At 55.4% G+C, this 12,245-nt stretch overlaps 1 protein-coding gene across 4 annotated transcripts in view; it reads left to right on the forward strand.

Moving 5' to 3' along the window:
• The window catches only part of ITGB4 (integrin subunit beta 4), a 58,033-nt gene that overhangs the window by 26,398 nt on the left and 19,390 nt on the right, over positions 1 to 12,245 (forward strand). For all 4 annotated transcript variants that reach the window (XM_084647210.1, XM_084647212.1, XM_084647213.1 and 1 more), the window contains exons 12-27: positions 552 to 628; positions 894 to 1,105; positions 2,127 to 2,230; positions 2,658 to 2,756; positions 3,850 to 3,979; positions 4,166 to 4,288; positions 5,304 to 5,410; positions 6,679 to 6,712; positions 7,443 to 7,631; positions 8,282 to 8,385; positions 8,786 to 8,844; positions 9,708 to 9,731; positions 9,951 to 10,099; positions 10,196 to 10,375; positions 11,030 to 11,178; positions 11,916 to 12,120. In XM_084647210.1, coding sequence (XP_084503336.1) covers positions 552 to 628; positions 894 to 1,105; positions 2,127 to 2,230; positions 2,658 to 2,756; positions 3,850 to 3,979; positions 4,166 to 4,288; positions 5,304 to 5,410; positions 6,679 to 6,712; positions 7,443 to 7,631; positions 8,282 to 8,385; positions 8,786 to 8,844; positions 9,708 to 9,731; positions 9,951 to 10,099; positions 10,196 to 10,375; positions 11,030 to 11,178; positions 11,916 to 12,120 — 1,945 coding nt within the window. The remainder of the gene's footprint in view (positions 1 to 551; positions 629 to 893; positions 1,106 to 2,126; positions 2,231 to 2,657; positions 2,757 to 3,849; positions 3,980 to 4,165; positions 4,289 to 5,303; positions 5,411 to 6,678; positions 6,713 to 7,442; positions 7,632 to 8,281; positions 8,386 to 8,785; positions 8,845 to 9,707; positions 9,732 to 9,950; positions 10,100 to 10,195; positions 10,376 to 11,029; positions 11,179 to 11,915; positions 12,121 to 12,245) is intronic.

Raw genomic sequence — 12,245 nt, forward strand, 5'->3', positions numbered from 1 at the left:
CAGCTAATGGAGATTCTCCTTTAGCTCAGGTAGCCAGGGTTTGTGCTTTCAGAGCAGGAATTCTGTCCTTGCTGCTGCCATGAATGCACAAATGGCTGGGGTGAGCAGTGTAGTATCAACTGCAAAGAGCTTGGGGGCTGTGGATTTGTTTCACCATTGGAGGTCTGGGGGTGGAATGGAGTTTACAGATGTGTCTGCTCGGGGTGCTGCGGGCAGCATCTCCAGGCCTTTTGAGGTGGGCTTCCCAAGTGAAGTGAGTTTATTGTTCCCAGCTTCCTGTGGAACAGATTCCTAATTTCGCCAAGGAGACATTTTGCTACAGCCTGTGCACAGAGCTAGGGACACGGTACCTGCTAAAAAGAGCTCCCCTCTCATCCTGCTGAAGATCTGCCCAGCCCCCACCCACCTTCTCTTCTTCATGTGCCCTCAGGGGCCATCAGCAGAGGGTCCTAGAGACCCTAGAGCCTGCTAGTCCATCTTCTAGGGACACGTGACTGGGTCTGAGTCCCTGGAGGAGGGTCAGTAACGTCCCCTCTCGTTTTTGTTTACAGCAAAAGATCGTTGGGTCATCAAGGTGCAGTTTCAAAGGGGACTTTGTCTGTGGGCAGTGCGTCTGCTATCCAGGCTGGTAAGGATCCTGTCCAGTGCTGCTCCGTAGGGGACCCAGTCCTGGAAACCTCCTCCTCCAGGCTTCAGTTATCAGTGGAGGTCAAAAGATCTTGGCTTAGGCTTTCTCACCCTGTATGTGATGGCTGCTCTCTCTGTGGATGTGAATCTCCCCACTGGGTCCGGTGCCAGGGATCTGTCCCCTGATGGGCCCCCTGGTGCCTCGGGCTTCTAAGGCCTCTCAGTGTGTGTGTGTGTGTCTCTCTCTCTCTCTCTCTCTCTGCCAGGCGAGGGGACGTGTGTAACTGTTCCACAGCCTCTTCCAGTGATAACCAGGCCTGCATCCGCCCTGGAGACTCAGAGCCTTGCTCGGGGCGGGGTGAGTGCCTCTGCGGGAAATGCCAGTGCTATTCTGAGGACCTGACCCAGCGCTACGAGGGTGACTTCTGCCAGTTCGACAACTTCCAGTGCCCACGCACCTCCGGCTTCCTCTGCAATGGTGAGTGGGGGCCGAGAGGCTGGCGCCTGCCCGCCTGCAACACGGCTGCTAGCTGGCCTCGGGGGCTCTTGCAGCTCCTTCCCTTGGGGCGCTGCCCAGGCATGATTTTGGTAATGAAGCAGGCGCAGAGCTTTGCCATTCACACCCCTCAAGATGTGCGCTTCAACGCCAGATGTGCAAACGCCCCCCAGTGCAGGGGTCAGATCTGGAGAGTTGGGTCAGGACCCATCTCTGCAAAGAGCTTTTCTGAACAGGACTGTCCGAGAATGGCTGCCAAAGCTTGTCTCGTGTGACCCAGACATCCCTTAAGAGTTAGAGCTAAATACAAATACTAAATCCAACACGAAGCCTGGCTTTCAGCCTGCACCTGGAACAAATCTTGCTGCTCATAGGGACTCTGGGGAGAGAACCCAGGACATGGGGCTCTCAGTAAATAGGCCTCTGCTCCTTGAGCTAAAGGAGATTTCCTTTAGTTGGTGATGGTAGTTGCAGTAGATCCTTTTATGCACTAAGAACCAGCTACTAGAGAGGGACATGGCCCCACCACCCGCATCCTGAGCCGGAAGGTTACACTGCAAAGCACAAGGAAGGGAGTGTGCTTTGCTAACCGTAGAGTTGCTTTGGAGCCAGGGCCATAGTGAAGGATTGGTGCAGCTCAGGTCTGATTAGAGCCCTGGGTCCTGGCCCACCCCTCATTGAAGTGAATGGAAAGATGCCCATTGATCTGAATGAAACTGGATCATGTCCCTCGTCTGTAATCAGTATAATCAATTGCTTCTTTGCACCATGCAACCAACTATCCCTTTTCCTCTCCCCCAGGGAGAGGAGGGCAGGTGCCCTCAAAGGGTAAAGTAGGAGGACAAAGCCCAGCTATCTAAGATACAGTGAGGGAATCTTCTAGGGAGCAGCTGGGATGGCTCATGGGATTGAGAGTCAAAGGCAGGAATATCCTCAGGGGATCAGGAGCTAGGGATGCTGCCCAATTCAGCACTCACCTGTAGCATCCGCTCTTTCTCTGCAGATCGTGGTCGCTGCTACATGGGTCAGTGTGCATGTGAAAGTGGCTGGGGGGGCCCTGGCTGTGAATGCCCCACAAGCAATGACACCTGCATCGACAGCAAAGGGGTAGGTTACTGAGTGCGGGGCGGGGGAGGGCAAACTAGGTGGAGGCTGGGTCTGACTTTCGTGCTGCCCTGGATCCAGAGAGATCTGGATCTAATTAAGCTGGGGCGCTGGATGGCCTGAGAGAAGCAAGTGCAGCTACGGGTAGCACAATGCTCTCCCTGGCCCGGTGCTATCCCATGAGTGGGGGAGTTTCTTCCTGACCCCAGTTGATGATCAACTCCTGCCCTGACACATGAGGATTTGATGGACCGTATCATTTTTATCCCAGCTGGTGTCACTGTCGGTAAGTGATGGGGATGGCGGGGGAGAAGTTGACAGGGCAACACTGAAGGAGAGCCGCTGCTCTAGGACCTCTGTTACCAGCAGCGCTAAGTGAGGGCTTATCACTAGTGTCGGAGGCTGATCCTGGCCCCTTCTACTCCTGCAGGGGATCTGCAATGGCCATGGGAGATGCGAATGCGGCAGGTGCATCTGCGACAAGTCTTCTCCGTACACGGATCTCACCTGTGAAATCAACTACTCCCTGGTAAGGCTCCCAGTTCGATGGTCAGAGACCAGTACTCCTAATGCATCACCTCTCTGCTCACAGCCTGGCTCCTGAGCCTCTGGGGGAACATGGGGCTCTTGAGAGGGCTGGGGGGAACCCCAAACGAGGCCAAGAGCACATACAGGCTAGAAGCAATCTCCTGGGGATGGTCCTGCTTTCTCCTCAGGCTCGTTAGAATGGTTTCCATCCTGCGGCAGCAAGGCTGGTGTGGCTGCTGAACGGCCACAGAAGGCTCTTAGCCAGGTGTGTTTAGCTCACCGATGCTATTACACTGATAAATACAACAGTATACTAAGATATGTATTCACAGGAAGGGAGCATGCCTAGTGGTTAGAGTGTAAGTCTGGGATTTAGCTCCTGGCTTCTATTTCTGACTCTGAGACACTTAACTTCCCTGTGCCTCCGTTTCCCCAACTTTAAAATGAGGAATATACTTCGCTACTTCTCAGGGGTGTGGGAGACTCAGGTTGTTAATGTCTGTGAAAGCTCTCTGAGATCCTCAGATGAGAGCTGCTACCTCAGGGCAGAATATCAGTGTTGATTATTTTATTGACATGGGGCTGATTCAAAACCCCAGATCTAAATATCTCCTACATTTGGGAAAGTTTGGCTCTGGATCAAAACTTTGTGACCCGGGGCCGGTCTCTGTTGATACACTGCGTGCATTGCATGGGTAAGTGCATGTGTTTGAATCTGGGGTTTTGGTTTTGCTCAATATAGAAATTAGGAGCCAGTTGCCAAAATCTAAATCTGGGTTCAGATTCCAAATGCCATCTTTGGGCCCAAAAGGAAAAGCATCCAGGATTGTCTGGGATTTCAGTTTGAATCCGTAAAGGGATTTGAACTGAGCTGAGCTGGGTTCCCACTCACCTTCTGCTGCAGAGTCACTCTTTGTATGTCACCGCCGCACACTTTCACTCTAGTCCCCCCCAGTCTGATGTCCCCTCTCCACCCCTGCCCCTACTCTGATGATGAGGGCGCATGAATTGTCTCCCACACTCATCCTTCAGAGTCCGACTTTGTCCCTCCCTCTCTCCCTCTCACCGTCCGATGTCATGTCTCTGGTGCACAGGTCGTGCTGGGGGTGTGCGAAGACATTCGAAGCTGCGTCCAGTGCCAGGCCTGGGGGACCGGGGAGAAGAAGGGGCAGAAATGCAAGGACTGCCCTTTCAAGATCCAGATGGTGGATGAACTGCAAAAAGGTACTGAGCCCTCAGCCTGCGGGTGTCGAAGCTGTGTGTGTGTGTATCTGATGTGGCTTGCCCGAGCCCGGACTGCGTGCATGTGCGTGCGAGCAGCGCCTAGTACAATGGGGCCCAATCCCAATGGGAGCCCCTGGGTGCTACCTCCCATGACAGCAGTTGCCCCCACCCCTGCTCTCTCTCTAGTGAAGGAGGTGAATGAGTACTGCTCGTTCCAGGACGAGGAGGACGACTGCACCTACCGCTACACCCTGGAAGGGGATCCCAGCACACTGCACAACAACACCATCCTGGTGCAGAAGAAGAAAGGTGAGCGGGGCCCTGTTGGGGGGAGGCGGTGTGGCTAAGGCTCAGAGCTAGCAGGGCCTTGTGCCCGTGCCAACCGCTGGTCGCAGCTCGACTCTCTCTCTGCCCCTTGCGGGCCTCAGGGCTGCAAACACTAAGTCTGAGATCCCCTCCGGTGACCATCCTAGAGGCCACTTCTCTCCGAAAGAAGTGTATGAACTTGGGGCTAGTGAAAGGAGCCTCTGAGAGGGCTAGAGCCTGCCCCATCCACAGCACAGGCCCAGCATGGGCAGGGGAAGGTGCAAGCTTCCCTCTCGCTGCCCTATGGGGCCCCTGCAGGGCCAAGAGCATGGCTCAGTCTGCAGCTCACGTCTCCAAGAACACCTGCAAACCCTGGCTTGCCTGCCCTGCAAAGGGGAGTGCACTCCACAGCAATAAGCTGAAATATCGAGGGACCCCCTGGCTGAGCCCCCAGCCACTTCTGGCCCATGGCTTGTCTCTGCACCTGTCCGTAGCACCCTGAGCGCATTGGTGGGGTTGTACAAATAATGCTAAATGATCTGGCCAGGCCGTGGTCACTCAGCCAAGGCTGCCAGCAGAGGGGCCTGGTAGTGCCCATGGGGATGGTTACTGGGAGCTGGTTATCATTGTCCCCTGGGAACTGGACTGAGATTCCCCCCAGTTCATCCCACACAGGCAACCCAACAGCCATCAGCTGGGAGCATTTTTCAGTCACTCCCGCCCTAGGCTGGCTTTGAACTGGCTCCATGCTGGGGAAGTGAATGAAGAGCTGGCAGCCGCCTCTCCTTGCCTGGCACTTATGGGTGTCTCTGTTAGTGGGTACCTGGGGCAGTCGCAGGGACGTTACCGGACCTAGGTTTGGCTGCACCCTCCCAAGGAGAATTCTGGCCTGCCCTCTCCCATCCCCCCCATCCCTTTCTCTGGCTCCACTCTCCTTCCCTCTCCCTCTCTTCCCACCCCAGACATGCTGGGTCCTGCTGCCCCCAATTAACCGCTAGTTCATTGCTGCTGGTTGCAGAGTGCCCACCAGGAAGCTTCCTCTGGCTCATCCCCCTGCTCATTTTCCTGATGTTACTCCTGGGGTTGCTGCTGCTGCTCTGCTGGAAGTACTGCACTTGTTGCAAGGTGAGATCTGGGTCCCGCCGTGCGGGGCTGCACTCAGACCCCCGGGGCAGGTGTGGCAGATGCAGGGGAATTATCCAAGGCTGAAATCCTAGCTATTGGAAAGCAGCCTTTCAGACCCATCTCTCGGAAGACACTTTACAAAAGGCCCCGCTGCGCCTTTGCTGATCCAGCTGGGAAGCCAAAGGGTCTGAATGTAATGTAATTTGGGGGAAAGAGGGCCAGTTCCCATTGGAACTGAGGGGAGTTTTGCCAGTGGCTTCAGTAGGAGGTAGATGGGAGCTGGCATGTGCCAAACGGTCCCGGCACATTCGTGGCTGTGTCCCCCTTAGGGTAAACACTCCTGCCCACGAGGGACAGCAGTTGCTCTGTGGTTTCGCGGGCAGATGTCTAGGCTTTCTGAACGTGGTTAGCTCCTGGGGTGTTCTGCCCACACAACCGAAAAGAAGCCATGTTAGAACACAGTGAGCTAGGCAGGGTGTTTAAAGGTGGCTACTTCTGTAGTGTAGAGCGGGCCAAGGTGAGGAAAGGCCACTGGGTTCTGACTGTATTTGTAAATCCCACGGCTTGCTTGCCGATCTCTTTTTAAATGAAGCCCCTAGTTTTGTGGGCCTGCTACCAAATGTGAGTCATTTTGCGGGGGTCTCCAGAGCGATAACTGCCTGGCTGTGGATGCTGCTATGCTAATTGGGGAGTTAACAATGCAGAGGCCCTGGTGGCTCTGCTGTACCTAAACACCCACTGCCCACCCACCCGCCAAACAACCAAATACTGCATTTGCCAGAGGAGAACATACATTCTCTCTAGGACCGAAGTTCCCCCGGAAGTGTGGGGAGGAGACAAGATGTCTCTTCCACATGGTGTCCATGCTCCAGCACAGTTGCTGCTTAGCAGGGTTTCCGTGAGCAGTGTGGGCAGGGATTTCCCCCCAGAGGCAAGGCTAGAATGGAAGCCTGCCATGCACGGCTGAGGAGTTTGCAGCCGTCCCCCTTGCTGCTGTCGTGTGCACAGGCCAGAATGGCATGGGGGCTACGGGAGATGGGTGCGGGAGGCAAAGGGACCTGGCCTCAGCATTCCCAGGGGAACGATGACATGGGGTTGCCAGCTCTTGGAGACTGCACAATTTGTATTCGTGCCCCCCGCCCCCCATGGCTTCCTGTTGCTGATCTAACCCTCTCCAGCAGCATGGGAGGGAGCATTCTTTTGGCACTGTGCTCTAAGGAGCTCCTGGCCATAGGGGGACTCTCCATTTCTGTTTTTTTGTCTCCTAGGCTTGCCTGGCCCTGCTGCCCTGCTGTGCACAAGGTACCTTGTTCTGGGGGAAGGGGGCCGCTTTCAGAGAGGGGTAGGACGGGAAGGGGCTGGGCAGGAGCAAGACCCCCAAGTGGGGTTAACCCTTCAAGAGCTTGAAAGGCTCAGCAGGGCAAAGGTTCTTAGTGGAGACCATTAGCCAATGGCCTTGGTGGGAGACCGGAGGGCCTGTGTGTGCTCTCTACGGGACAGAGCCGGGGCTGCTGCTAAAGTGCCCCTGGAGCGCGGCTGCTGAACGGGCATTGTTTGTTCAGTGGACAAGCAGGATGTCCTGCTGGGATGATGCACCCTGGTCCCCCATGAGCCATGCCAGCTCTGGGCAGATGCCGCTGGCATCCTGGGCTTGTCACATGCAATAACAATCCCTAAGAGCAAAGCACCGAACCTCAGGCAGCAGATGGATCGAGGGTCTCCTGGAAGGTCCTCCTGGGGACAGTGATCTCGGGAGGGGTAAGTTCCACAGGGCCCAGGAAGAGGTTGCAGCTGCTGTAGAGAGAGGACGGTTTAGTGGCCCCTTATTGGCGTCTTGGCAGAGAGGCCATGGATGAGTTGGGCCATGGCGTCAGAGCTCCCCAGCAGGGCAATGTGTTGGGGGAGCCTGCTTTGTGGATAAACAGAGACAGTCTGTCAGTCCAGCTCCTCCCAGCAGCACCACATGTGTGCAGGGCAGAGCCTGAGCCTTGGAGCCCTCTGGGCTTTAACCTGCTCCCCCCTCGCCCTGCAGGCCGCACAGTCGGGTTCAAAGAGGATCACTACATGCTGCGGCAGAGCCTCATGGCTTCGGACCACCTGGACACCCCCATGGTGCGCAGCGGCTCCCTAAAGGGCAGAGACACCGTGTGCTGGAAGATCAACAACAACGTCCACAAGCCAGGCTTCTCCTCCCACACCGCCACAAACCCCAAGGAGCTGAGTGAGTGCTAATGCCGCGCGGGTGGTGGGTTGTGTGTGGCCTCCCACTGACGCCAAAGGGGAAGAGGGTTTGGCTGCCTTGGGATCTCCTCCTGGCCCTTCACTATCCCCAGGTCCTAGTTAGCTCCTTTCCCAGGACAGCACCCCCATTGTGAGGAGACTCCCCTTCCCTTTCTCTTCTCCCGCCCCCAAGGGATAGACGCCTGCCCCTCAAAGTATATCCCGTCTCAGTTGCAGTGACTGTGAGGGTCCCCCGGGCCCGCCACCATGAGCATCCCTAGATGTTCCAGCCTAGAACAGCTATTCCCAGCAGATGCCCCATCTCTACCTGCTGCCTTAGTTCAGCAGACTGCTGCCTGGATTCAGCTTTCCACTCTCCCTGCTGCTGCTTTGGGAGAGGTGAGGGAAATGGTCACTCTACTCCTCAATCCAGAGTGGCTGCTTCCTTGGGCTCTGGCTGTGTCTTGCCCAGCACTTACTGGTTGTGGCAACTGATGGTCTGAGCACTGTGTGAGCCATCCGAGCCCTGGAAACTAGGCGCTGCTGGCTGGGTTGTGGGCCCCCAAGGCCCCGGCGTTGCCTGGCTCCCAGCTGTTCAAGGGGTGGTTTCTCTGACAGTGAGGGGGTCTGACCGGGGATTCCTCTCTCCAGTTCCTTATGGCATCTCATTGAGACTGGCCCGGCTTTTCACCCAGAACCTCATGAAACCGGACACCCGGGAATGTGAGCAGCTGCGCAAGGAGGTGGAGGAGAACGTAAGGGGCCAAACCGTTCTCTCTGGGCTTTACCTTTTGTGGCAGAGGGAGCCAGGTACAGCCAGTGTGAGCTGCGGCTCTGTGACTAGGGCCAGGAAAGCAGGAAGCCGGTTGGTTGCAGCCAACAGGGCTGGGGAGCGGATGGAAACAGACATCGATTCTGAAGGGCTTGTCTTACCAAGGAGGTTCTCTCTGCCGGGGGTTTGCCTCCCTGCCGAGGATGGTACAGACGACAGGGAGGCCCTGGCTTCTCTGGCTGGGGTGGCACAGAGAGGTGGGCAGGAGGATGGGGTTGTAGCGAGGGAAAGGGCTGAGTGGAGCTGGCTCGGTTTGCTGGCTGCATGGTGCCTGCCATGCTGAGTCCCCGTGGGGCTGTAACAGACTCTCTTGCTCCTTACAGCTGAACGATGTTTACAAGCACGTTTCTGGTGCCCACAAACTCCAGCAGACCAAGTTCAGGTGAGTGACCCAGGGACAGAGCGGATGTAGGGGTGCTGGGAAGAAGGGAGGGCCTGGAGCACCCAGGGCTGCAAACTCTCCCAGTTCTGACCCCAGGGTGGGCACTCTGACCTAGAGGGGCACCTAAACTCTGCATGGGCAGTTTCCGAGGAGTAATCCTTCCCAGCAGCCCGGGTGCAGTGGTACCCCTAGTACCATGATGTGAATGCCAGGGATTCACACGCTTGCCATGGGCCTCCCAGCACACCCCCAAAGGCACCCATGGGCTCTCTGGACTACTTCTGGCTCCATACATGGGGCTAAAATGCTATGGGTCTAATCACATCTCACTGAAGTAAATGACAAAATTCCCATAGACTGCAGTGAGGACCCGGTTTTGGCCCTGTAAACATGGTATCCTATCAGCAGGGAGAATTGTTCCCCAAGGTTAACTCTTTGTAAACCACATCCCTGGGCACTGTGGACTCTGGAAAAGCTGGGTCATAGGGAGCAGCAGGACATGTAGGGAACAGTGCTGGGGGTCAGCAGCTCTGGATGACAAAGTAGAGATGCCCTGCGTGGAACTTGTCAGCCAGAGACTAAGGCTGCGTCCCACAGTATGTGGGGCTCTTCGGAACTCGCGATCGTTTGCCACGCATTGCACAAGAGCAAGGACAGAAACTGTAGCTACAGGGAAAAGTCAGAGGTCGGACTTGAACTCCTGCCTTCAGTGGTCCTATGAGGGTGCTCTGCTGCTGGAGCCAGTGGAGCCGCTCTCTTAGTGCTAGCTTGCTTTAGACAGACTCTGGATACTTAGAGACCTTCATCCCTCCCCAAGTGGGATTTGGTGGGGTTATTCACTTGCTGGTCTGTTTTTTCCCTAGGTTGCAGCCCAATGCTGGGAAAAGGTAGGTGGAATGTTCACGTCTCTCTCTGTCCGTCCGTCTCTCCGTTCAACTCTGCACTCCTCACCTGTGCGGGTGTCTGTGCGTGGTGTGTGTGTATGGGCTGATTGAAAGCTTTGATGGCTGACTAGTGCTGTGAATGGCTGGTTGGAAGAGGCGTCTGATGACCGAACAGGGGCAGAACATGAACTCCTTTCTCTCCTTCCCCTGACTGGGCTGCAGGCAGGACCACACAATTGTGGACACAGTGCTCACTGCTCCCCTTTCGGCCAAGATGGAGATCGTGAAAGTGACGGCGAAACATGTCTCTCAGGAAGCTTTCAATGAGCTGAAGGTGACGCCGGGTTACTATACCGTGACCTCTGACCAAGGTAGGAGTGGGGTTGAGCTTATTGACCAAGGCAAAATAGGGGTTTGTGAGGAGGGACCCTCCCAGCTATGCCCTTTCACCCTCTCCACCTGCGCAGATGCCCACGGGATGGTGGAGTTCCAGGAAGGTGTGGAGCTGGTGGACGTCCGGGTCCCACTCTTCATCAGGGAGGAAGACGACGATGAGAAGCAGTTGCAGGTGGAGGCAGTTGAGGTCCCCATGGGGACAGCGGCGATTGGACGCAGGCTCGTCAATATCACCATAATCAAAGAGCAAGGTGAAGGGGGCGGAGGGGGTGTGATAAGAAATTCTCAAATCTAGGTGAATAGCTCCTAAGTCCAGAAAGGACCATTCTGATCTAGTCTGAGCTCCTGCACAGCACAGGCTGGAAACCCTCACCCAGGGATTCCTGTCTCCAGCCCAGTGATTTGTGTCTGAACTAGATCATCTTGATTTGAAGACAAGGAGGGAAGGAGAATTTCCCAGAGCTGGTCCCTTCCTTCCTGTGCTGTCCTGGCCGGCAGCCCCCATCCGCACTTAGATGGCTCGTGCTTTCAGCAAAAGCCGTCGATCATGAGGCTAGGAGAGACTTTTTAGCTGGGTGTGAAGGGATAACTCCAGATTTCCTCTGTTCCTTTTTTGGGGTTCCTTCTCCCTGACCTTCCTCTTTCACACCCTTTTTTCTTTCTTAACTTTTACATAATCTCTGAGTGATGCCCCCAACTCCATCTTTCCTCCTGGTGTTTCTTTTTAGAAACTGCGCTGTTGAGACTACCGGATCCTCAGGTCTTTTGCGACAGTTTCTTACTAATATCTTCAACAGTATGGTGGCTTTAAAGAACCCAGCTCTATTCAGTTTGTGTGTGTTTCTAAGAAGCCTCCATCAGGTATTTGTTTGTTTCACACGGTCCACCTATCTGACTTCTTTCAGCCAGCAGCATCATCACCTTTCTGCAGCCAGCCTACTCTCACAGCCGCTTCGACCAGGTGGCCAGAATCCCTGTGCGTCGGGAGATCGTGGAAAACGGAAAGTCCCAGATCACCTACAGAACTCGCGATCTCACCGCCAAGGATGGCAAGGTGAGGACTGTGCTTCTTGGTACTGGTGGAGCTGAGCATGGTGGCATGAAACCCAGCAAGCTGGGACCAGTAATTACAGGGGCTGCCACAGCAGAGACAGATCCCAGCAAAATGAATGAATGGTGACTATACTCCAGGGGGTGGTGGGAGAGATGTGACCTGGAGGTCTGAGTGCAGAATGGGGGCCAGGAGCTCTTGCGTTCTCTTCCCAGCTCTGTCCCGCCAGGTTTGCCTGTTGGAGGCCTGGGTTTGTGGCTAGTAAAAATGTCACTCTTTCTGTCATCTTGACCAGCCTTCTGTCATGCTTGTGATAATGGACTGTTTGGGAAAGCCAGGATAAATCAGGAAGCTCCCCAGCAGGAATCATGTGCTGGTCATGTCCTGCAAAGCTGCCTGCAGCAGGGTCAGCCTGGAGAGGTCCTGCTGTATAGACTATACTGCAGGAGTGATAGCACTAGAGAAGGGAGCGTGTGTTTGTGTTTATATTACATGAGAATACAGCTGGGTTCCTTTCGGAATCTGCTACAGTACTGAGCAATATTCCATGGCTATGTGGAGGGTTGGGGGGACCACACTAATGAGCTGGATGGATGTGGATGGAGAGGGGGCGGGCATGCTGATGAGACATGTCCTGTGGATGCAGTGTGGGGAAGGACTCAGTAATGAGCCATGTCCCGGGGATGCTGTGGCTAGGGAGTAATACACTATTTAGCATGTTCTTTCTTCTCCTCTCCCAGGACTACATGTTCGTGGAGGGCGACTTGGTCTTCCAGCCTGGGGAGATGCAGAAGGAGGTGCAGGTGGCACTGCTGGAGCTGACCGAGATAGACGCCCTTCTGCAGAACCGCCAGCTCAAACAGTTTGCCGTGGATCTGCTCAACCCCAAGTACGGCACCAAGATCGGCAAATACCCGCAGACCACGGTGACCATCACCGACCCAGGTGGGTGTGCCGCCGGGGAGCCGTACTTTTCCTGCATCGCCAGGTTCTTGTGCCGTGTGCTGCTGGCAGATTGAATGACTCTAGGCCAGGGAAAGTAGTACGAGGCATGTAATCACTACAGTGAG

The sequence above is a fragment of the Lepidochelys olivacea genome, assembly GCF_965140295.1.
Source record: "Lepidochelys olivacea isolate rLepOli2 genome assembly, chromosome: 14".
Lineage (NCBI taxonomy): Eukaryota > Metazoa > Chordata > Testudines > Cheloniidae > Lepidochelys > Lepidochelys olivacea.